Source organism: Opisthorchis viverrini (genome assembly GCF_000715545.1).
Source record: "Opisthorchis viverrini unplaced genomic scaffold opera_v5_63, whole genome shotgun sequence".
Lineage (NCBI taxonomy): Eukaryota > Metazoa > Platyhelminthes > Trematoda > Opisthorchiida > Opisthorchiidae > Opisthorchis > Opisthorchis viverrini.
In genome coordinates this window covers 1,239,398-1,263,563 of record NW_008751719.1, presented here as the reverse complement: position 1 = coordinate 1,263,563, position 24,166 = coordinate 1,239,398, and the positions used below count along the sequence as shown (strand labels likewise).

Below are 24,166 nucleotides of genomic sequence, written 5' to 3'. Positions count from 1 at the left end.
TGATATGGTTCTTTTTGTTAATTAAAAGGTCTTGTATTTTGAGATTTTGCATTCCGCACCGTAACCATCAGCCAGGCATTGTCAAGCAAATCGTCTTATGGCATTCCCACACATTCCGTTTTATTTGATTCTCGTGATGTTTTCATCATAGGACAACTGAAGCCCTTCTTGGTCTGACCTGCATTTGATCTGCATCGGTCTTGCGTGGAACTGAAATATCACGTTTTTTAGCCCCATCAAAAATAGCGAACGACGTATGTTAGCCGCTAGACAATCAGACATTTATCTTGATTTTTTGTAGCCAGATGCGGGAACACACTGCAGTATATCCTCTGTGTTGTCACTCGGTGTAACGAATCTTCGCATTTTTTTTTGTCGCCTGTATGCTTGATCATCCTCTGGATATCCTTCATCAAATAAGTAAATGAGGCCTATTCCGTCACAACGACCTCTTGATTTAGTGCACATTATGTTACTGGTAGGTTTGTTACTACGATAACACTTGTGTTGTGGCTCTTGCGGTTGCGTTTTATCCTCTACTGCCACACCATCCATTTTGTGGCTGGTAATTTAGGGGTATGACATTTATAGCTGAATTGGATTCTTTTGCTGGTCTGTACCTTGGTCATCACCAGTCTCATGGTACGCGCAAGTGACTCGACTCTAGCTAGTTTACTGCTCCTAGCCGGCTGTGTAGATATTCTGGGTGACTTTCGATTTCGTCCAATCAAGTTTACTTACCAAATTCCAAGCGCTTCACTGTGACATTAACGACTCACTCAAGTGCTTTTGAGAAATAACGCTTCCGTTTGTGCACGAATCGTGCGACGCTGGAGACTTCATCTATTGCAACAGGCATACGTGACACTGGAGAAATCTGTGAAATGGTCCCTAGTAATTTGTGTCCAAATTCTATCAGAATTGCCTAGAGAGTTCAGACATTTCATGCCACACATACAAATCACCTCACAAACATTTCCCTTCGCTTCGTTACAATGCTCAGAATTGATATTTCGGATTTATGTATACAACAACAATAGGCTGAGAGCTCACGATTCCCCAAACCAAACAAAGGTTACGAACTAACCATTGCATATATATATATATATATATATATTATATCGCTGGTCACGTTCTTAAGGGCAGGGACTATCTTGGGGTAACCAAACCCTCGACTATAGAGTAGCTGAACACACACTTCGTTCTTTTCTTTAATTTCCAAATATGATTTCACGTGACACAATCTGTTGAAACACAACTAACCTACTCATAACTCAGCATTTAATAAATATGCTTTATCTTCTGACATCGTATCTTTTTAGTCCATTGGCTTTTTTCAACCCACTGAAAACACTTCTCACCGCGTTGTATGTTGAACTTTTCGAAGATCACATTGGGGAGGAGGCGTACAACTGCCTGTTGGCTGGAATGGTTGTTGAAATACGACGCACCACTCAGGGAATCAAGGTGATTGCGGAGTTCCTTCTCGTTCAACCTAGATATTTCTATTGTTGTTTTGCGTCATCCCGTGTTGTGTTTCTGTAAATAATATTGGTTCCACTTTGCGATGACAATGATTTCCTAAATTTTTGAGACCACTGTTGTTTAGTTTACTTCAAGCTTAACCTAATGGTCGCATAACTGATCCGCTCGCACCATCCTGGGTCGAGGTCCGACCACACTCAATTTTCGAAACTGCAGCTTAAAATGTGAACTGTAGATGGTCCTTAAGAATCCTACTTTACATCTAAGTAGAGGCTTACATTCACGTTATTAATACCCTATCAATACCCACTTCTTCATCGCCCAAGGACTCTCCAATATGATTAAAGAGAGAGAAGAAGGGAAAAAATCAAAGTAATGCATGCAAGAACAGTGTATTTTCTCCATTGTGGTGTGAAACGCAGTTTCTCTTTGGGCAGTGGTGGTTCGATGTCACCGAAAAAAGTTGTTTTGGTCTTGGAAAGCGTTCCGGACTTTTTCGTATCGTCCTTAGTGGTAGTCCAGCCCCCCAAAATCGCTTTCATCTCTATTCTACTCACGCTGTGTGTTGTGAACATGGTCTACGAACCACACGAAAACCTGAGGATTGTCCGTACATAAAGGGTCATACTAAACCACAGTACTTTCATCTGCTTCGTAATGAATTAAACGATGTGATTGTTTATTAGTCCTATTCTAGATAACTTTCGGTCAATTTATCCAACGGGCACCAAGTTTGTGGGAAGCTGCACTGCTTTTGCCCGGCATTAAATCCGCGTCCGCCATTGTCTAGCAACCGTGTTTTTAAGGCAGTTTGTTGATGGCCTTCCAGTATGAGGGGTTTTCGTACTTATGTTCCATTCCGTTCTTTCAGCTGCACACAAATGTCCGTTTTGTGTTGACACCTAGATATCTCGTCGATGTGGAGTGTTTTACTTCGAGAGAGAAGGAATTAATTGGAACAACCTACTGAATCTAGTTTGTCGTCATGATAATTTCCCCGTTCATTTGTTTGCTCCGTCCCTCCACACCCACGATTCACCTTGCCGCAAAGGCCACTCCGTCTGACACGGTTATACCAGCTGGTGTGTGCGCACCATTGACCTACATATCGATGCCTGTTCCTGCCCCGTCTGCTGAGCCTGAACTGACTCCTTTCACAATCTTCGTGTGGCCGTAGTGCCAATCAGGATCAGGAGGCTGGCCTCGGAACGGATGACTGCGTCCCATACCACCGAGGCAACATGTCGCTCGCCGTTGTCTGGTTGGTCTGTGGACCTTGACACAGCGCTGCGTTGGCCAGTAACAGAATTGCGCACGTGTTGACACCCTGAACGTGGACTACTGAGTTTTCCTGTGTATTATTGCTCACCTTTGTGTAAGTAGTACCGTAGACCTTCGAACCCAATACTTCCCTTCAATCGTCAAACCTACGCGTCACTCAAAGTTCGGTATGGGGAACCTCAACACCACCCACCTACCTAGCGACCGGAAGTTCACTCTGGGGTCTTTTCAACGGTTTTCGTCAAACTGCAGAGAAGTATTTACCCGAATTAATCGATTGCACCTAGTTAAACGAAATGTATATTGATTCACTGACACATTGGACTTGTCTACTGGTCCTTATTTCCGATTGTCTAGACTACCAAGAATGAGCAGCTTTCGTGTTGTTCAGTAATATTCAAGACGATTTATAAACTGTTGTGACGCAACACCTAAAAACCCCATGCATCAAAGAATGAACAGGTTATCGCATTGATCCCATATTGCAACTCTCTGTAAAACCATTTTTTAAAATGCTACCGTGTACACAGAATGAGCCAAACAATGTCCCGAGTTCAGTCAAGAAAAGCCATTAGACTGGCTTTATGGTATAACGTGGCAGTAATGCTGTTGATATCAACCGTTCTTTTCGAAGGTCTGTAGGTCAATCACATGGGGGTATTACAATTTCTGGACTTTTTCCTTTGCTGGGTAGAGTAATAACTTTAGGAACCGAAAAGTCTTTATGTATGCTCCCGCAGGGTTACCGCCACAGAGAGGATTTTAATGAAGCAGCGTTGAATCCTGTGAAAATGTCTCTTCAGTGAGGGTGCCTCTTTCTGGGGCACAGCTGAACAAGGCTGTTACGATAGACGGTTCTTTATCATTATCTTTCCCCTCCTTTCCCTTTCTTTTCGGTCTCGTTAAAGTTGATGTCGCGATTTCGGTATTGAAAACAATCAAATGAGGTTATTCTTTAATAGTACACTGGCATTTTTTCAGTGAGATGATTTGTACGAATTTGGACTGGTCTAATTAGGAGATTATCACAGCTAGTGATGAATTAAGTAGACAGTTAAAATGACGCTGTACAATTTCGTCCTAATCCACAATTGTATCTCCCCCCTGACCTAGACTACAGTGAGTGGACCAGTGTTGTACCAAAGTTCTTCAGCGCTTACGGAGGTGATTGATTTGGTCAGTGATTGTTCTACAGGTGATGTGTTGTATTTGACAAATTTTCTCCAACGGACCCATCTTAACCGGACACTGTAAACAGAAAACTAGCTGCTAACTACTCAAGCTACCCTGTGCTCCAATTCCACCTTGGCTATGCTTGAATCTGAGTAAAATTTAGGAATCAGGGTATTCAGGCCCCGTATTGTTTAGAAGATCTAAAATCACGAAGAAAACTACTTGCAAAGTAGCTGAAAACTCTTCGACAGCCCACGACTGGTTTTGTCGCTCTTGAGGCTCATCAGGTAGGCGCACTCCGCAAGTTGCCGTCAACTTTATGCTCTGATTGAACCCGAACTGGACAGATCTTGACAAATGAGTGTACTTGTCGACTTAATATCAGTTTACACAACCATCCGTTCGGTTTGGAGTTTGAGGACGAGTGCCACGGAAAAATCGTCGTGTGTTCAGAGTACATGGTTTGATTGGTTGGGTAAATGTGAAAGGAACGATAGTATGTTTTCCCGTCATCCTGGCTGAACGGATCAATTGTTTTCGGTCGTCCATTGTTTTTGGCTTTACTGTTCCCTTTTTCGTTTTTCCAACCAGCTCTCATTCACTGGCTACTCGCATAAGCTTGGTTTGCTTATTCGAAATGTGATCGACACGCTTATCCACTTCTTCACGCCTTCGGTAGACCGGTATCGTTGTATGCGTGAAGAAATTTGGCACGAAATAGCCAATTTTGGAATGAAAGCCTCCTATCAACAAGCGGGAATATATCTTACCAACGTTATAACTGATCGGTCGTGGATCAACGATGAGCTAGCCGCTAGTTTTCCAGGTGAGAAGTTTCGGAAAACATACCACGTACCTCGTTTTTTTCGAAAACCTAGCATGAGAATGAGATAGCAATTCTTTACATAATCATAAAGTACAGCTATGCTTTGGTCACTTTTCTAATCCTAAAAAGACCGACCATCCCAAAGACTTGACTAATCTTTCGCCTCATATTGCACGAAATAGCTATGTTGTTTCGTGATCACAGCGCCTATTCCGGCCTCTGTGACAAATCAGGAATTGCGTATCCTGGATTGGTGATTAATTTTGGATGGTTAGGTTCGGTTTAATTCGGAAAGAAATCAGATAAGTGTGAAATACTTGTGCGACCACGTATGATAGCTAGGTTCTGCGTGAAAACGGCAGTGTTGCGTTATGTTGATAACCGTTCCAAATGTATTCCATGTGTAGACCAATGTTCAAATTCATACTCACTCAGTATGAGTGGAGTGCGAAATATTCAGCCAGAAAGTAGTCTCAACTTCCGGTTTGCATATGCTCACAGCAATATACGAAAAGTCCCGGGGTGCATCATTGCTGTCGGATTTTGTAGAAGAGAAAATAGATCGTTGGATAAATGGGGCAATACTAAAAGTAAATCTATCCAACGGGGTAATAATTGAGTTTCTGCTTCCTACGGCTTCATATAGTGAAGGACCACTTGGAACATCCGCAAATGAGGCTGGCTAGAGCAATTTCTGACAAGCTAGTGACAGTGACAACTCAAAAAAGTTTTTACCGGGAGACTCAATGGAATCTCAGCTGAATAGCTCGATGTCCGAGTCTCAGTCCCGGTAGAGCTAAGGATGTGCACAGCTGACCGGCTTGTTTTAGTGTTAGTTCGGTTTGCACATCTGTGGTCTCTTGTTGGCGTTCCGAAATGTTTCAGTTTGAGTTGTAAACCAGTACACAGAGTAAAATAATGTAATGTTATACGAATCCAGAAATGATCCAGCAACTGAATACATTATAATGGATGTGTAATACGAGTATACCACAGATAAAAATCTAACAAACTAGCAAACCAGGGACTTGTAGTAGCGAATCACGCGTGGCTCTTAGGGACTGGGACAGTAGTACTTCCCCAGACAAAAGTGAGAATAAAACCAAGCGTCAGCATAATTATTTTGGTCATTCATCAGTTTCCGTGGCCGAGGTGCCACCTGTCAAATATGGCTATGTAGAACTGGTGTACTATCAGACTGTATTTGTACCCGTTAAACCTCTGCAAATGCATGGGACCCGATGGACTTGTATTTGTAGGTGTTTTGTTCGTTGAATCAGACGAAGCAGGCAACGGAAGATGCAGCCTTTCAATATCAGTGTCCTTTTAATGTTACATAGATGAAAACTAGTGATGCACAGGGTGAATCAGGACATCAAATATGATTAATTGGGTTCGTACGTCACTTTCACTATTTCACCGCCTTCTACAGTAAAATAACAATAGTAACAAGTGGTGCTCAGACCTCGATTTTGTCACTCCGTCCTAACCAACCCTTTCTTTTCGCCCCGTATTACAAGTTTTTGACGGCTTTTGTTTGTTTTTCCAGGTCATCTCGTTCAGATTGGTCAACAAACCTACCTAGTTCCTCAAACTTTAGTCGGACTGCGACAACCAACCGGGACTTCACAACTTTCCATTCCCCACTTTGTTGGTGCTCCTGGTCCCACAGCAACCACCCTGGCAACATCGGTCGCCACTGATCATTCAAGCTTCCCACAGGTAAGCAGCTCACTTACCTTTGTCATGGACTGTTATCAAACTTTTCGTTTTTCTCACACTGCATCTCTGTTCTCTTGCTGTACAAGAAAAGTGCCAGGTCATCCTATCCAGTGTTCCGGGGGCGGGGGTTGGTCTGTGTAGGTAATTCTCAGGAACAACAATTATTCTGAGTTGTAGATCGTAGCAGAGGAATCATCCTTTCAAAGAAAACGGAGGTGACTCACATTCTTCTACAGTTTAGATTTCATTGTTGTGTTGTAACAATGAAATCTAAACTGTGGCGTCACTTGTGCTTCGTCGCCTTACAGTGGAGACACTGACTCCAGAGCAGCAAGCGGGATTCCGGCCTGGTAGGAGTTGCGTTGACCAAATCTTCACACTTCATCAGGTGCTAGAACAACGCCATACGTACAAGCGACCCCCAATTCTAGTATTCCTGGATTTCCAAGGTGCTTTTGGCTCGGTCGACCGGTCTGTTCTGCTTGACACTCTTGCCCACCAAGGAATGCCCAGACTTTCGGGCGTTTGAGAGTATACGGTGGGCTCTCCAAAAGCCTCTGTACACAAAGTGGTGTCAAGGGATGCCTATTTCCTCCATTCACATTCAACTTCATGATCGACGAAATCATGAAACGAAGGCTAGAGTGTCTCCAAAACCCTGATGTTCAAATAGCCGGTGACGAAAATCTTGTCGATCTGGAATATGCAGACGACATCGTTCTCATCTTCGAAGAGAAGACGCAGGTGTTTTGGACGAATTGACCAAAGTTATCCCGTTCTTGGTGCGTATTTTGCACTCACAAAGTGTAAGCTTATGCTCGTGGACATGCAGTCACTGAACACGCCACTTACAATCCAGGGACAGGTACTCGAAGTTTTGCAGTGTTTAACGAATCTTAAAAATTGTATTAGTTCTGATTGTAGTGAGACAGATGAGGTCAATGCACGAATCTGCTAATTTGATACACTTATGGCGTCAAAGCGGTATATCACTGAATCTCAAGGGACGTGTGTATCGGATTACAGTACGGGCCGTTTTGTTGTATGGCTGTGAGACTTGGCCTGTTCGGATAGCGGAAATGAGACGTCTTTAGGCCTTCGAAAACTGTAGTCTCAGAACCATAGCCCGTGTAGGTTAGTGTCGGCAAATCTGTAACTGGGCAATGAGAAAGTAAGTGTTCGGTTGTGCAACGGAGGCTGTCATTGAAGTATCCAGCACCAGAAGCTGTGTTAGTTAGGTCATGTGTTGCCTATGCCAGACCATCGTTTGTCGCACAGAGTGCTGTCTTCTATACACAACTCAGAGAAGTTGCCAACTCTTATGCTGGCAGAGGGGTATGAAAATGATTACGAAATGTCTGGGTGCTGTCAGTGGCTTCCAGGATGGGGACCGCGTGACTCACACTGCTCCTAGTTGGATACGCTGCAAGTTATGGCTGCCAACCGAAGTCATTGGCGTTCTTGTTCCCGGTTTCTATCCAGATTGCCTGAATGAGTGTCTGAAGGTGTAGGTACCTCGGAATGATTGTGGTAAGCTAGCACTAAGTCTCTTTCCCGTCCACCGTTATTCTTCTCTTTACAATAAGGCTTTCAAATAAATCATGGCAATGAAGCATCGGTGTTGAACACTGATTTCTTGCTGCCGATGATGATGCGAACAGTTCCAATTGAACACATCGAATGGACTACATGGGGACATGAGCCGATGACCAAATTGACTACTGTTGAAAATATTATTTGATTAACTCGGTAGCATAAGACTTGGTTTTTGTGTTTCGTTGATTAGTAGGAATAGTTTCCGCTTCTGAATTTACGTTCTGTCAATTGCCTGGTCTAATCGTCCTCTGAATCCGAGAGTATTAAGTTTTTAGGCTGTTGCAGACAAAGTCAACTAAAAGGTTGGTTTTGGAAACAAACGCTTTTCTAAACATTACTACAATGAAAAAATTTAGATGGAAGTTGTTCTTTGTGACCAGAATTCTACTTCGATTCATGAAAAGATATGATCGTTCAGTGTCCTGCTTAATTTGACTTAAAACTTAGCGATTTATGCTGAATACCCTAGTACCTACCCCTAACTTGGGACTTTCAGAGGTTGGTTGAGTAAATCGGCTTGGCATATCGGGATCCAACAGCTAACAAGGTTTCTTATCACTCAATATTCCCTTCTCGTGATTTCAGAAATTACTTTTGATTTGCTGACGGGATTCATTCAAGAGTTCTACTCCCAGCTCTTCATTGAAATTCTAGCATATGGAAACATTACTCTGGAGGTACGTTTTATCCAATGTCAACTGCTGCCAAGCTATGTATGGCTATGTATGGTACTAGTTCCAAAAGTCTGTATCTTTGACAACTGACTGTCTCTAGTTGCTCTGTTAACTCGGTTGGTGCTATCAGTCACTGAACCTAACGGATTTTTAACAGCTATTGGGGTGGTGAGAAAAAGCACATCTAGTAGAGTGAGTTCTCAAAGAAGAGAGACAAATCCCCATAGGAGCACGTACACTGGCGTTTCACGTCAACCAGAAGTTAGTATATTCCCCACCGAAAAGAGATCCACGCCCAGGAGGGGTTTGCTTCCCTTTTTTACTTTGCGACTTTACTTACTTTACTTACTTACTTTACCAGTGGCATTATTTCGGTTGGCATCCATATCGTCCTTGGGTCAAGATCGTGAACTGTAAATGACAGGCCTATGTGGTCGATACGTCTGTGCTCAGCTTATGAGGTCCAGCAGAGGCTTAATATTTCAGCTAGCTGCGACTCCCGACAAACCTTATATTTTTCTGCCTTAAAATCTAGTGCAAAAGCAGAGTCTGAAATTGGCAGGCGGCAACGAAATCGCGCGTCCTGCAGGATGCTCTACTAGCTAAGTTATCGCAGACGGTAGGCCAAGTCTAGCATATATGCCTCAATTCTCCATGTGACTCATCATGAGTCTATCCAATAATTCAACAGTCATATAATTTCAAATCAACTAACGCACCCAAGCTACTTTGAAAACCGTGCGTCAGTTTATTGATTGTCTATCACAACTGGTCAGAGTGGATAGCCCGCAGACGTCTAAAGTCGGGATCAATATATGCGTTTTCAACGAGATACTTTGGTGTCTGTGTTTCTGTCTGCATTATCTAGATAGGAATTCCTACTCTAAATTAACCGGTCGATGTATTGTTTGACCTGGCCCTACTCACTTTAATGGTACATTGTGTCGTTGGCGATCGAGTTAATACTTCAACTAGGTTGATCACTTTTAATACCTGAAGAGATATGAGAGAAGCATAGTAATAGTATCAACGCAACTATGTTTGTAGTTTCGTAACAAATATGCATTGACTTTCTCAGTCCAGTGATTCCTTTTTGTTCAGTTTTTTCACCATGATGGTTGGAAATTGCGACTGATCCTGTACAGTGTACCTTCATTATACCGTGAATTGATGAGGCGACACCCTTGCCCTTCGTCACAAATGGACTTGCACAAACAGCTATTGTTTTGTATCCCCAAGTGTACTGTCGTCCGCCCCTCGAGGTGCGTTATTCAAAGCCCAAATTGTGTTCACCCTATTGAATAGACAGCACGGTCAAGTGAAAGCAGGTGTTTTCTGGCTTCGTTGCTAACGTCACGTGACCTGTACTATGCGATATATGATAACGCATATATAGTACTTAGGATAACATGTGGCTGTGACAGTGGTACATGGTTTTTTGTCCACTGGTTACTCAATTAAGCGGGGTCACTCTTATTCAAGTGGCCGGTCCACATTCACTCGTTTGCTCATGCCTGTTCTAACCTGTTCTATCCAAATACGAGGGTCTACTACCTAAAATGGCTAACAAGTCCTAATCGTTTGAGAACGGCAGTATTAAATCGACGTTGCCGTTACGATCCTAATGAAGACACGATAGTCTGTCTTGCTGTACCTCTTCAAGCGTGTACTACAGAACAATGGCAAATAAATAAAAAAGAGCAACAATGTCCACAACATGAAGGTCAAAAGCGAGTCACCAATGGAGGGTCAACGGTATGACAGACTACTTCTGTCTACACAGGTTCGATTCCCGTCTTCTGATAGCAAACAATTAAGCTAACTTCATCACCTTACCGTTTGTGACCCGGAACATGATTTGAAACACAATGATCAGTTCCCAGTAAATGACGAGCTGTTCACGAAGGCGATATTGGTCATGTATTTGTCCCTTGATTTGAATTTGTACCTGGGTTTGTTCGGGTTGAGTAACATACACTGCTGCATCCAAACTAGAATGTATTTCACCTGCCTAAGTCGAAGATGCTTTGGTTCTACTCGCACCTGATACGGTCGACAAGATTGGAGAGTTACTGCTATGGTGTAATTTGGGCTGCAGATGTCGGCTAAGGCGCGGAGCCGCTAACAGAAAAGACCGTGGCTCGAACCTAACTCAGACTTTATGATTGCTCCTGTCCAGGTTTGGTCAGCCAGGAATTGTTTCAGCCCTCATGCTTTCTTCGGGTTGCACGGCGTCTATGCAACCAAAGGGTGTCGCAGCTGAGCAGTTGATCGTAAATAGCTTCCACAAGTGCCCGATACCTTGCCAATGTTGACCTCGTTATTATACGACTCTTGATTGTCGCCAGTTTTTTCGCAAATGGGGGATGATCTTATAACGATGATGAACTGTAATGCGTACCGTTTGCTTAGATGGGTTAGTTGATGATTCAACTAAACATGTGCCGGTTCACTTACTCTACCGGTTGTGAATCGGCTGATTCCCACTTATTTGTCGAACCACGTGTCTCGATGCCGTTTAAAATAGTGATTCGCGCTAGTGACATTGGTAATATCGGAGGAACAAAAGTTCCCGCAAGTTACAGGTAGCGTTCTAATGTTAGTAATGTGGTGATGATCGTAGTTTTGTGTACGGTTAATGTTGTTTTGATAAATTAAAGCGATTCACCACAACCGACCAATCGGATTTGCTGATTTACGAAAAATCGAGTCGATGCATCTTTGGGAAGAGAAAGCTTCATATTGAAAACAATAGCTCAGACTCAGAAGCACCATTGGAAGAATGATATAATAATATATGTTGGCATCTCCCACAGTTACTTCTTGAGTCCTGTCTACTCATGCCCTGGAAAACAAGAAACAAGTCACGTTTGTGGTAGGTATTCAACTTAGTCACGATAGGTCTACACGTCACATTCGCTCAGTGGGCCTGCGTTCACCTGGCAGCTCTCATTCTGCAACAGTACATGGACCCAGTGTCAGGTTTCTTCATATCACCGCTTACCGCACTGTTGCGATGTCAACTGCAGTCCACGTACATTTGGGAAGGCCATTTACTCACTTTTTCCAATCTTCACATTGACATTTGGAAACCTTTCGGTCCCACCTACTATCCTTGTTAAAACTGACCATGAGTCAGCTTAAGGTCTCACCTGGTGTAATATAGGCTGCGCCTACAGATACACTGGAATTGTATCAAACGACCTTACTTCTGGGTCTCCAAGCCGTTCCTGCGCTTAAACGAAGCATGCTTATTTCGGTTGTCGGTTATGGACAACGTAACTTTTGCTTGATACAAGATGATCATCCATCAGCCGTTTTTACATCCCCGTCGTGCCACATATTGCTTTTCCAAACGTAATAGTACAACAACTTACCTCATTCTCATTTCACCCTATTAGGCATGACCACGTGACATGTTTTAGATGCTGCCCCCTCACTCAAGCAGATCTGAAGACAGAACAACTATCATTTTTACCAATATGCTCGATAATGTATGGACTAAATCCATCTATTTTTACACTTCATACCTTATTATCTAGGATGCATTGAGTCATCGTGATCTGATTGAAGGCGCCTTCCAAATGCAGTTCGGTACGAAACCACTGGGCCCTACACAAATCACGATGGCCCGAGAAACCATTTTACCTGGACGTAAGTCCCCTACTTTATTTCTGTAAATGATACAGATCCTTTTCTGTAACCTATATAGATTGTGCGTCCAAAGTTATTTGATACTGGATAACTGTTTATTTCAAGTTACTGAGAGGGACGATACATTGTCTGCAGGTGAATTTAGAAACACCTGAATTTACCATAAGATTCTAACTGTGATGGACTATTTTGAAAATCCTCCCACTTACCTTTGCTAAAATCTATTCAGCATGAACCATGCAACGTTATGTTTGAAAACACTTCCCAGCATTGAGGATGCAGACTGGTGTAGCGCGAAAATTACTATACCCCATTATTCTTGTCCAGCTAGAGTTAGCTCAGTGGTTAAGGCGCAAACGTACTGACCGGACAGTCTGCGGTTCGATCCCAACCTTAGCATCTCGACTAGTCCTGTCTAGGCTTGAGCAACCCGCCAGTATCTCAGCCCTCTTGCTCCTTTCATTTGGCCTATCAGCTAGGCACCGAAGGGGTGTTATGGCTGGACGATTCTCGTAGTGTTAAGTATATCTATTCCTCCACAACTTAAGGGGCTTCAATATTGAAATAATCCGCACAACTAAGGTGTTTACTAAAGGCGCACCAATTTTTCAAATTAAATGTACAGCTTGTCGAAAAGCCATATTCGTCTTGGGAATACAACACGCTAATACTTACTGGTTTCTTATCAGATGCGTGCATGAGTAGGATTGTTTCCGTAAGTTGCAACTCAGTCGTATCATGTCATTGATATGATTTCCACCAGCGAGATGTACTGTCCAGATGAATGGATTGATAGTTTATTCAAAACGGTCAAGAAATGGTTCATGAGTTCTCAAGGTTGACACCTGAGAAGGGAAAAGTAATAACGTACAGTACCTGGAAGAGAGGTAGACGGATCAAAACCAGATTATGTACTTCGCAATGCTTTCAAAGGCTAAGCTGACTCACGACAATGTTCGAAGAAAAAACCAAGAGTATGTCTGATTATTGTGTAATGACACCGATTATCTTTCTCGTTTCATTTACTGTTATCAGTTTGAATGAGGCTGTAATTTGTCAATATGACGACGGTTGCGTACTCCTACCTCGTAAACCAACTACACAAGACCACCAACCCATCGCTACGTTCCAGTACTTTCTCTAACAACGCACTGATAGTGTCACTTCGATTGATAATGAAACTTTTGAAAACAAATCGTCCAGCTCAACGAACAAACCAGTGACTATCTACCTGAGCTACCTGAGCTATCAATATTATCCACTATAGCAAACCTCGTAAACTCTTGGTTATTTTTCCACAACGTCCATTCGCTGCTTTGTCCGACTCATGGACCTGACCTAAACCCTATTGATAAAACTCGGGGAGGTCGGAAGAAACTTCGTACGACAAAAGGATCAAATTAAGTGTCTAATTGTCCGAGAATAAGGGATTTTTACGTTTCGGTGAATCGCCCAGTTGTGCGACCAACTCATTTTGGCCGTCCTAGCGATTCCCAACAACGGGTTCGTGCATTCAGTTACCATCACGTGGCGCGTTTGCTCGTTTCCTAACCATATGACTTATTTGGGGTTCGAAAATCATCAGTTGATCGGTAGCGGAGGTCCTTGAAAATCTTGGATGGTTTCGTTAGCACTATATCGCTTTCCTCAAGCGTTTTATCTGTAAAGTCACTTCTTCAAAGCTTCTCTAGTAAAATAGTTTGGCGGAAACATCCGTTGGTTATAAAAGGATGAGTTGGCTTTTCATCATCCACTCAGACTGAGTAGCTTTCACGTGTAATGTAATGCTGTCGTACAGAAGGATGTAGCCCCCTTTGATTTCGTGCTTTTAAGCTCAATCGCTTCTTGTTTGTAACACCAAATAGACAGCATTGGAAAAACTAGCATTGTACTCTTCAGCTGAGAAGTATGTGAGATGTCGTCACGTCACCCGACGATCCAGTTGACACGCTGTTTAACCACGTTATGTAGCTTCTACGATTGCAGTATGAGTGGCGCTATATCTTGTTATACCAGAGTTCTTCACGGTGCCCATCAGCCGTTCGTAGCAAACTGGTTGTTGTCCAACCGCTGGCCGGAAGATCGAGCGTTCGTGAAATGCTCACTCCTAATGGATCCCAATAAGGGTGAGATGCCTCTACAGTGCTTCCTGGCTTTTCAGCATAGATTGGCTTCACTCACAGGAGGAAACACCTTCCTACAAGCTCCTGTTTCATGGCAGTTAGAAAGGCGGGAGAAGAAGGATCATTGTCCCAGATTTATGTTTGCCCGATATCCCTCAAGTTATGAGTTGCCCATTGACAAAGATTTTTTTTTGTTCAAACTGTACCGGCGGCTAACCTTGTAGATTCTCTGGCCACTCCATGCGAATGAATTACTCTGCAGTTACTAGAGACGTTTTCATCCATCTATTTACACATTAACCGTCTGTAATCGCCAGCCGTTTCTGTGTTCAGAGCATGTTTACCACATCTTTTCGAGTTTTTCAGCTGCTTTTTTGCTTCGGTCCTGAGCTTAAACTCCAGCCGTTCAGGAGTTGAAAAATTCACAACTTCGAGGAATAAAGTTTGTAGAAGGATGAAATTCGACTGATTTTCTAATAGGGAAATATTGCACGCGGCCTCGGGAGGGTGCTCCATGACATCGCAATACTTACGCTATTCACAAATTCAAGGATGGTGGTGGATTCCTCAGCCAGTGTCTGTCTGGCTTATTTTAGTCTATCTGAGTGAAACAGACCGTTCCAGACAACCGGGGTGAGTCGATAATAGTGAAGTTTTCAAAAAGGATATTCGCAGTGAATGTAGTAAGCATAGGGATGTCAGTTTGACTGTCGTTGTAACAAGGCTTTTGGTGTCACTGATTCTTATCGTCTTGCGGCAGCACGCGAATCCTCGATCCGTGGGCATGAGGCGGCATTTCAAGTGGGTTTTGTCTGAGCAACAGACGACCCATAATCGTGGTATTCCCTGACCTCAAGGGTGGGTGACTCTACCGACCGGTTTACCACTCTTGCTGAACAGGAAATGCGTCAGAAGTTTGTGATCGTGATTCGGTTTCTATATTCACATACTTCTGGGCGTGTGAGCTTTCCAAAAGCTTTATTACAAAAATGGTGACCGACAAGGATGTTCACTCTCTCCGTTCTCGTTCAACTTCGCGGTTGATGAAATAATGAGGCGAATGGTCTTCAAAAGCCCGGTTTTCAAAGTGTTGCTGTTGCGAACCTCGTCAATCTGAAGTACGCAGACAACGCGGGTGGCAACACCAGTATCTTATTTGATACACACTGAAATTCACGCGCATCTGCTGATTGTGATGCAACGGTTGCAGTCAGCTCATTGCAGTGGCCTCAATAAATTTGAAGACGTGTGAAATGCAATATCTCACTGGAACACTCAAGGGTGATGTTAAACCAATAATTTAGCCTCAGTTTGCAAATGTTGGTGCGTGGATGGTGTTTTTGATTTTCAAGAGAGGTTTGTCTTTTATTAGAATATCATTTTTTATGAGCAAGCTCACGCTTCTTATTGGCGAACATTTGTTCCCCCTTAACCTAGCGTCACTTGTTCTACTTGTTCGCTTTTCTAATTAGTAGGAGGGTTCCAGTCTCTTATCCCCAACATTTTTTGTCGGTATCGAAATACCGTAAAACCGTGTGTTCAACTTCATGTGGCACAACTCCTGGGGTTGATGTGAAGTCTCTGACAGCCCATTGAGGGTCCCGCTCCTTTTGTGGTTTACCTTGCCCCCGAATTTCTGCCAGATTTGTTTTGTATTTGAACTACAGATTTGACGTATATCAGTTCTTCTCAAACGACTGATGCGTTGTCTGTGGACCGAAAGGAATCTCTTATCTGTTTTCCACGTTGTTTGTTTGCTTCAAGTCAACTACTATTAAACCAACCTGTATTTGGGTTATTTTGTAAAATTTTACTTCATCGTTGTCGTTCTATCTTTTCTCCATTTCACATCACAGAGACAAAGGCAGTTTTCCAGCGATTGACACAGCATCAGCCTAATTCAGCCATCTGTTACTACTTGCAAGGCCCACGACAAAGCACGCGTAAGGATGCTGTGCTGAATTTATTCTGTGAAATTATCAATGAACATGCACAGAGCGTCCTGAAAACGGAAGAGCAACTCGGTAAGATGCTGTGTCGTTTGTATTGGTTTGGTTCTTTAGAGCTTGGTTTTCCGCATCTAGTGTCAAACGTACTGCTTACTGCGAACTGTCTACCTTATAGCCGCAAAGTGTTACTGGAATTCTTGAGCTTCTAATCACATGTGAGATCTTCATGCTGCCTAGATATTCAAACGGAACTAGAGTTCATTAGCTGCGCCACATGCACTGGTTGTGAAACATTAGACCGTTATTGGAGATACGCCTCTGTCGCATTAGAATCATGTTAAGTATCCGTATGAACACTATTAACTACCCACGTGACCAGCTCTCACTGAAATGTCGGCTAACTTCGCGGATTCACAGTACAACACCAAGCGAGTGGAAAATGACACCCCCACAGGATCCGATTATAACACCCCTTTCATAAACACAAATACATGTGGTCATAACGCACGACGTAAAAAAAAGTTGGTTTAGTCAACTTTTACTTGAATGGATTACCCCTAGCAGCCAAAACTCTTAAACTTGTAGTTTACAACAGGGTTTATCGTTTTTATCGAGAGTTTCTTCACGTTATTGTGACATTCCACAGCAACTATGGGTGGATCGATGGTTATGATTGCAAGTCTGTGAACTAGCAAGCTGGCCCTATCCTCGGTTTTTGGAAGTTTCGAGTGACTTAGGAAAGTTAAATAATGTTTAAACGCAGTTGGGTTGGAACATTATCGCTGCATTTTCTTCTCGCCGTGCAGGTCACATTGTCTATACAGGCGCTCGTAGGTCAAATACATTGCAAGGATTTCGTTGCATTATTCAATCAAATATGAGGCCAGATGAATTGGAAAGATCTATTGACAACTTCCTGTACTCATTCAGGGTGAGTTTTTCCTCTGGTTGAAGCACATATTTGAAACGCTGTTAGACAGTAAACATATTAGACCCGAGTTAAAAGAGGCCAAGAAGCGTCAACGGCTAATTGTTCCTACCTAATTCTGAAATATGTACGTTGTCTAACCGAAACCCCTGGCAATAGGCTCAGTATCGTTTGAACCTGTGGTCTGCGGAGCACTTTAATTAATCGAAATTAGCACAGATTTCTGAGCAACATCCTTCCCACGGAAGGATGTTGGAAGGTAATCCCAATGAACCGCTTCTGCACACCTTGTTCGAACATGCGGTTAATCGTGAAATAATAATACTGAATAATCGTTCACCCGTAGCACGCTTTTGGTGCCTAGCTGCCATGCCGACGGAAGGAGGTACGAGGGCTGGAATACTTCTAGGTTGCCTAAGCTTAGACATGAACAATCGAGATGCTGAGGTTGGGTTCTAACCATGGACCTTCCCTCTGTAAGTTGGCACATTAACCACTGAACTTTCTCAGCTAATCATTGGAATAATTTCTTTCCATGTATTTTCACCTCAGCTTATCAACAAAGAATCGGACACGAGATAGCCTACTCTATGATAATTATGCTCACAAAGACCGTCTCATATTCCATCTGGTGCAAGATATAGTAGTATATTTCGTTGGTGTAATGTGAGATTTGGGACGAGTACCATTGCGTCTTACCATACCTGGTTAGCTCCAAAAAGGTCAGGACTTTTGATGGGTCGTGAAAGGTTCTTCGCCGGCCTTTCAAGTAGTGTTTCATATCACGGAAACCCTGCTTTTTTGAGACAGTATGTGCATACTGGCAAATTCAGCTGAGGACTTAGTGGAGAGACCAGTGACTTGCAGCGAGACCACCGGCGTCGCTGTGCAGGATAGACACATTACGTCCGAAACCCACCCTATACCAGTATGTGATCCACTAAACTGCGAGGATGAACAATAATGAGGACAGTCCTATCGAACCCCAGTTCAAAGGTTGACAACTGTTTGCCGTTTATTAGGGCTCACGTGTTTGTAACAACCTCATGAGATCTCAAGAGCTCTCTTAGCTTCATTGGAATATCCCCCACTGGAGTGTATCCTGCAATTCTTCCTGGTTAAGGCAGTGGAACGCAGCCTAAAAGTTGATAACGCATGTTGAAGTTCATAGGATTGCTGCAGAACACACCGCGTCATCAAGATTCGGTTCATGTGACCTTTTCCTGGGTGAAAAACTGTTTGGTTTTATTTGGTGACTAAGTGTCTCCCATTGACAAAGCTGGTTAGAAAGAGAATGGCGGAAACTTTAGCTGTCAAAATAAAATCATGCCGCGATAGTTATCACCAAAGAATCTGTCATGTGTTGTAAAAAATGTATGAAAATATAGGTATTCCATTCGGACGATGCATGGCTGGCAAATGTGCAAATTTTTCATACTTCTATGAGAATTCCACTTTCGTCCGGGACCCCCCAGTTTTAGAACCAGCCGATAGTCTCGGTTATAGCCTGTGTTAGCGGGTTAGGGCTTGCATCGTACGACAAACTAGGGACACAATACTCATCCTCATACGTGCGATCTAGGAGCACGATAACACTTACTGTAAAGTTGGTCGGGGTCTCTTGCAACCTACATTAGCAAAAAGTTTCAATGTTTTGGATTTTTCTAATATCCATCTCGTCGAAGATTTTAGTTATCATTGCTTGAAGGCTGTTGCCAAAACGCAACCTCGTAGAGCGAGATGTTCTCGGAACTGGACGTGGATCGGTTACGTCCTTGTGTGCGACAACGGACATAGATGGTCACTGGTTTGATCATTGAATGAAAAACGATATGAGACATGTAATGTCACATGTCACATCTTTCACAGCCTTCTTCATTTATGCTTGTGTGCGACCTATCCTACAGCACTCAATTAGTTCACTCTATGTAGCCATCTCCGGCGACATCATGTCAGGTTTCGCATTCCAGAATTCCGCAAGACAGCCTGTAGCCACTCCCCTATAGTTCCATGTTATTCCGCAACCTAATGATGAAACCGAAACGTTTCTCGGTTGATCTTTACTTACCCTATTGGCTCATAGGCTGCTATGCCGTTACAAATCCTCAAGTCATGAGTGACTGGGGCGAAGTGACTCAGTATTTAGAGCGTGGAAGGTCAGTGGTTCGAACCCGACCTCTGAATCTCGACTTACTCTATCTAGGCTTGTGCAACCTAGCAGTATCCCAGCCCTCGTACTTCCTGCGAGTGGTATGACACCCAGGCACCGAAGGAGTGTTACAGGTGAACGATTATTTATTAAACGGCGTAAACTATTGTGACTATACATCCGGTGCGTTAAATATAAGCTGTTAGAGATTCCTAACTTAGATATGAAATGACAGAAGCTCCACTTTGGAGATGATGAAGCAAGAAGAATGATGAAAACCCTCATCACCTCCCGTTTCTTGTTAACCTCTGATAACCAGTCTCGTATGTGTGCACCACTATTGTCTGCGCGGTTTGGTCTGATCCGTATGTTATAAAATTCAACGAATTTCGTAAGTTTAGTGCCCCTGGAAACGAGGTTCTCAATGTGTATTCTCTGTGTGTTGTGACATTCATCGTTTCATTTCATTTTCATTTAGGACACGATCATTTTCATGTCAGCCGAAGAGTTTCAAATCCACGTGGACTCGCTCACATCGCGTCTGTTGGAGAAGCCAAAGAACATGACGGAGAAAAATGCCCGTTTCTGGTCAGAAATCGCTTGTCATCACTACAACTTTAAACGACGTGAGTGGTTTCTGGTAATGCCGACAAAAAATTCGTGGCATGACCGTCGCACAACCTATCTACTCCTTGTTTAGGATCGGTCTGTCACTTACCAGAACTAAATCCATTGATAAATTCAGTTTGTAGTTTTTGACTGAAGTTGCAAACAACTTAGGGTAAATGTTTGACTTGAGTACCCCATTTCTGAAAACATACAAATCTGTCGGGAAACACTCATAAGTAAATCAATCTAAGATGGTATGGCCCTCCACATATTGAGCCCATCAGCATTTTGGATCACCGTCATGTTTTGTAAACCTTCATTTTCAGAGCTACTTGAGGCCGAAATTCTGAAAGAAATTACTCTGACCGAGATGCTGGAGTTCTTCGACGTAAGTGCAGCAGTTTTACCTACTTGAGTACCGCAACCGTAATGTGTTGCATTCATTAATATAACAACAGCTAGGTAGGCTTTCCCATCAGCTAGTGCGGCATTGATTTCGGCCCCTTCATACAGAAGTCCCGGAATATTTCGGCCGCCATTTAATTCAGAAGGATTATCGCTGGTCAAAATTTGACACTCCCTCAGTCTTTTAAGTACGGTTTACTTAGTCTAAGATCTCTTCGAGATGATGATGACTAATTCAAGCAACGTGGCTTTCGCCGAACTATCTTTCAAGGGAGGCTACCCAACCGCAGCCATCAGGCTGGTCATCTAATTTCCCAACTACCCTGAATACCCGAATCGGTTGCGCAAACAGATAAAGATGATCGGCGCCATGGAGATCTACTAACAGGGTGCAATTATGAAAATTGTCATCACGAATACGCGATTCATTGCTGGAAAAGCGACATCCTGACCAAGGTGAAATCATTGAAATCTAGTGTACTATACCACTGTCCGTGAGAAGAATCTAAGAAGAGTTTATCTGATGAGAGTGTTGCGATGGGCACATTACAACACCGGTCCAAGGTCCTCCTGGCTCTGAGGAAATTTCACTGGTGCGGGACAAAGCTATTTTCAGTCACGCTTAATATTACCAGCTGTCAAATCGGTCAGCACTACCGAAGTCACTCGCACGTTGTCCAGCACAACGGGACTACTACGTGGGAACAATAATGAGTCAGGATCAAGTACAACATTGCAAAGGTTCCATCAGTTTCGAGGAGAAAAGGCTGAAAAGGATGAATTCACCTATATCAAGATAATCCAGCATTCGTAGTAGATATAGGCGTGTCAGGAAAACTGCAACGTGAGTGTGAAAAACTCGAACTGCATAAGCAGATTGAAGAATGAATGGTGGGTTAAGAGCAGCCAAAAGATCTGGCGTTGTACAGATGGTCACTTCCACGTACTATTTACAATCATAGAAATGTAATTTAAATACAGGACACCTAGACCGTTTGAAAACCCAATACGTCAAGAAACATCCCGGCTACCTAGAAGACATTTCCAGGCATTACTTAACCTATACCACAAGACTTTCCACTGTGTTGTCCAGTTATATCCCATGTGAAGATGAGCATTTTCAACCTACTTACGATGACTGGACTTGGAAAGGCGATAAGTAAAATGTAAAACAGAATGGCTGTCGGAAAATATGGATTCTCTGCGTAAGCTAAATATCCGCTATCCTCGCCCGTTGACTGTAGCCCCCGTGCAACATCCTGATGTGGAGATTTTGGTGTGAAGACTGTGAAAATGCATGACCTCTAGTTTGAAATGAATGCTTTCGAATAGATATTAATGTTATAATCAGCTGATTTCTTCTTCCTCCGATTGTCATGAGTTCATGTGTTCTTGCTTACATTGTGTCATCTGGTCCATCACAGCATTACATCTCCCCATCATCCAATACACGGAAGAAGCTCTCAGTTCATGTGGTTTCTGTTGAACGTCATGGATGTAATCTGAAATCTACTTTCCCCGCAGTCAGGGTGAGTGAGGTGTTCATATACCTTCCATAGCTCACCGATCAGTCTGTACAAGGTATGCATGTAGCCCCTACTTTATGTGGGCTCTTAGGGACTTTTACTTTGAACTTTGGCATTGCCGAACCGGTTGCCCAGGACTTCTGCCGTGATAAATATCTAGTGTTCAGCGACCCCATGAATAGTGTTTTGCGAACAGAAAAAATTTGTTGGAGTAATGCTAACAGAGTGTGTTGAAAAGCGTACAACTTATTAGAATATGACTGAAGAGGATTCTATCTCCTTACCGAACTAACCCAGACTTTGGATGAACTATTGTCAAACTGGTCCATTCTCATTTGAAATAACCACCTGGGTTGGCAGTTTTACAATGAGCAAAGGTTCAATTTTTTGGGCAATCCCTTCAACATTTCCGTTCTCGATTCAGTTTATGCTGCTTCCGTTCAACTGAACACCCAGCAATAATACAACCTTATTGACCTGAGCGGATGTATTGCAGAACTTTTTTACTGGTCTCCGAATCAGCCTTATACTATTATTGAGTAGTATTCTTCCAGATGGCTACTTTGATCTTCCTCATTTCTTCACGATTAACGGTTTATCATTCGTTGTCACGAGAAGAACATCGATGCCTTGGCATAGCATGTCCAATTGTCGTTGCTCTCACAACCAAAAGCTGTCTATCCTGTGTCCCGCCTAAGTTGGAGTTGCCGAGGTTTGTTGAAAACTTTATCCCTTACTTCAGTGAAATGCACGCGTCACGCTGTTACTTCTAAGAACAGGTGTGTGGGTGCCATACCACCGCAAAAAATACTTTTTCGTTGGGTGAACTATCCCCGTATCTGGTCGGTTTGGTTCCGGAATACCGAGTGGTGGTAGAAATATTGACTGCGTTTGTCTGAGATTCCAGGATGAGCCTTTACTATCCACAATAAAAGTAATTCATTACAAATTGCGTAACATGCGATTACTGGGCAGTTACAACTGGTGATCCTAATGAACTCAGTGAATGGGAAGCTGCTGGCTGAGTGAACTTGGAACATGTTGCGTTTCTTCTTTTCTTTCTCTCTCTTCTCAATGGATACTTGACAAAACCCTTGATTTTCAGCATCACCTGACGAGATAGTTTTATGTTCGGAGAAGCCACTAACTCTGTAAGCGAATAGCTTTATGTGCCTAGGTACTTTGTCAATAGTAGTTCGACATTTCGCCGTTTTCTGGCGGTCTGCTTTTCGGAACCGCGAAACGTCCGCATTGCACGTACGTAAGTCCACTTTAGCAATCTTACCACGCATACTATATAATAACGGGATGTTTATGGTTCGTTCTTTGTGGAAACTTCCTCTTACGTCCAGAATTTTCACGGTAAGCTATAGGCGTTACGATGACAATTTATCAGCGTTAGTAATTCCTCTCTGAATGGTACATACTCCATACAGCTACATCCGCAAGAGCCTGGAAGCCACAATCATAGTAAACTGTTCGTGAAAACCATTTAGAAGTTCTCCAGAAATGTCAAGCCGACACCACTGTTCCCGCCCACCAGCTAGCACAAGGCTGTCGCCTTACATGGATTGGATTGAATGCAATAGGAAGAAACCATGTCCATTTACTTTGTCAGACCTCTTTTGACCCAGGTTTTGAAACCCTTAAAATTTATCTTCAACGACAATTTCTTTCTGTCTCGTCTCTACAGGGCGATCTGATAAGGGACCACAACAAGTTCAAGGATGGATGCAAGTTGAGCGACCTAGCACAACCCTTCGTTCCTTTGAAACCGCTCTACACAGACACCGACAATCCTCTTCATGCAACGAAAAAAGATTAATTTGTGACCGTATGAAGACTTGTGCAGACAACTCTCGAATCCAACGACCAATTGAGATCTGTGGATGTGAACAGTTGCAGAAACTTTTCTGGGTTTTTTTATGAATTTTATTTTGAATTCGCACACACACGTTTTCTTGTATTCGATTATTTGGGCGAATTTTGTGTAGACATTAGCCTAGCGAATACGCGAGGACTAGCGTACCGAATACTTGACAGACTGGTTGTCTCAAAGTGATGCG

The 24,166-nt window shown here is 43.0% G+C and overlaps 1 protein-coding gene across 1 annotated transcript in view; it reads left to right on the top strand.

The window, feature by feature from the left end:
• The window catches only part of T265_04051 (hypothetical protein), a gene marked incomplete at both ends in the record, with an annotated part of 42,349 nt that extends 18,302 nt beyond the window's left edge, over positions 1-24,047 (top strand). The window contains 10 exons of the mRNA XM_009168686.1: positions 1,323-1,467; positions 4,531-4,765; positions 8,669-8,760; positions 12,300-12,411; positions 16,391-16,558; positions 17,290-17,414; positions 20,039-20,186; positions 20,496-20,557; positions 21,999-22,103; positions 23,794-24,047. Coding sequence (XP_009166950.1) covers positions 1,323-1,467; positions 4,531-4,765; positions 8,669-8,760; positions 12,300-12,411; positions 16,391-16,558; positions 17,290-17,414; positions 20,039-20,186; positions 20,496-20,557; positions 21,999-22,103; positions 23,794-23,925 — 1,324 coding nt within the window. The remainder of the gene's footprint in view (positions 1-1,322; positions 1,468-4,530; positions 4,766-8,668; positions 8,761-12,299; positions 12,412-16,390; positions 16,559-17,289; positions 17,415-20,038; positions 20,187-20,495; positions 20,558-21,998; positions 22,104-23,793) is intronic.
• Between the last annotated feature and the right edge of the window lie 119 nt (positions 24,048-24,166).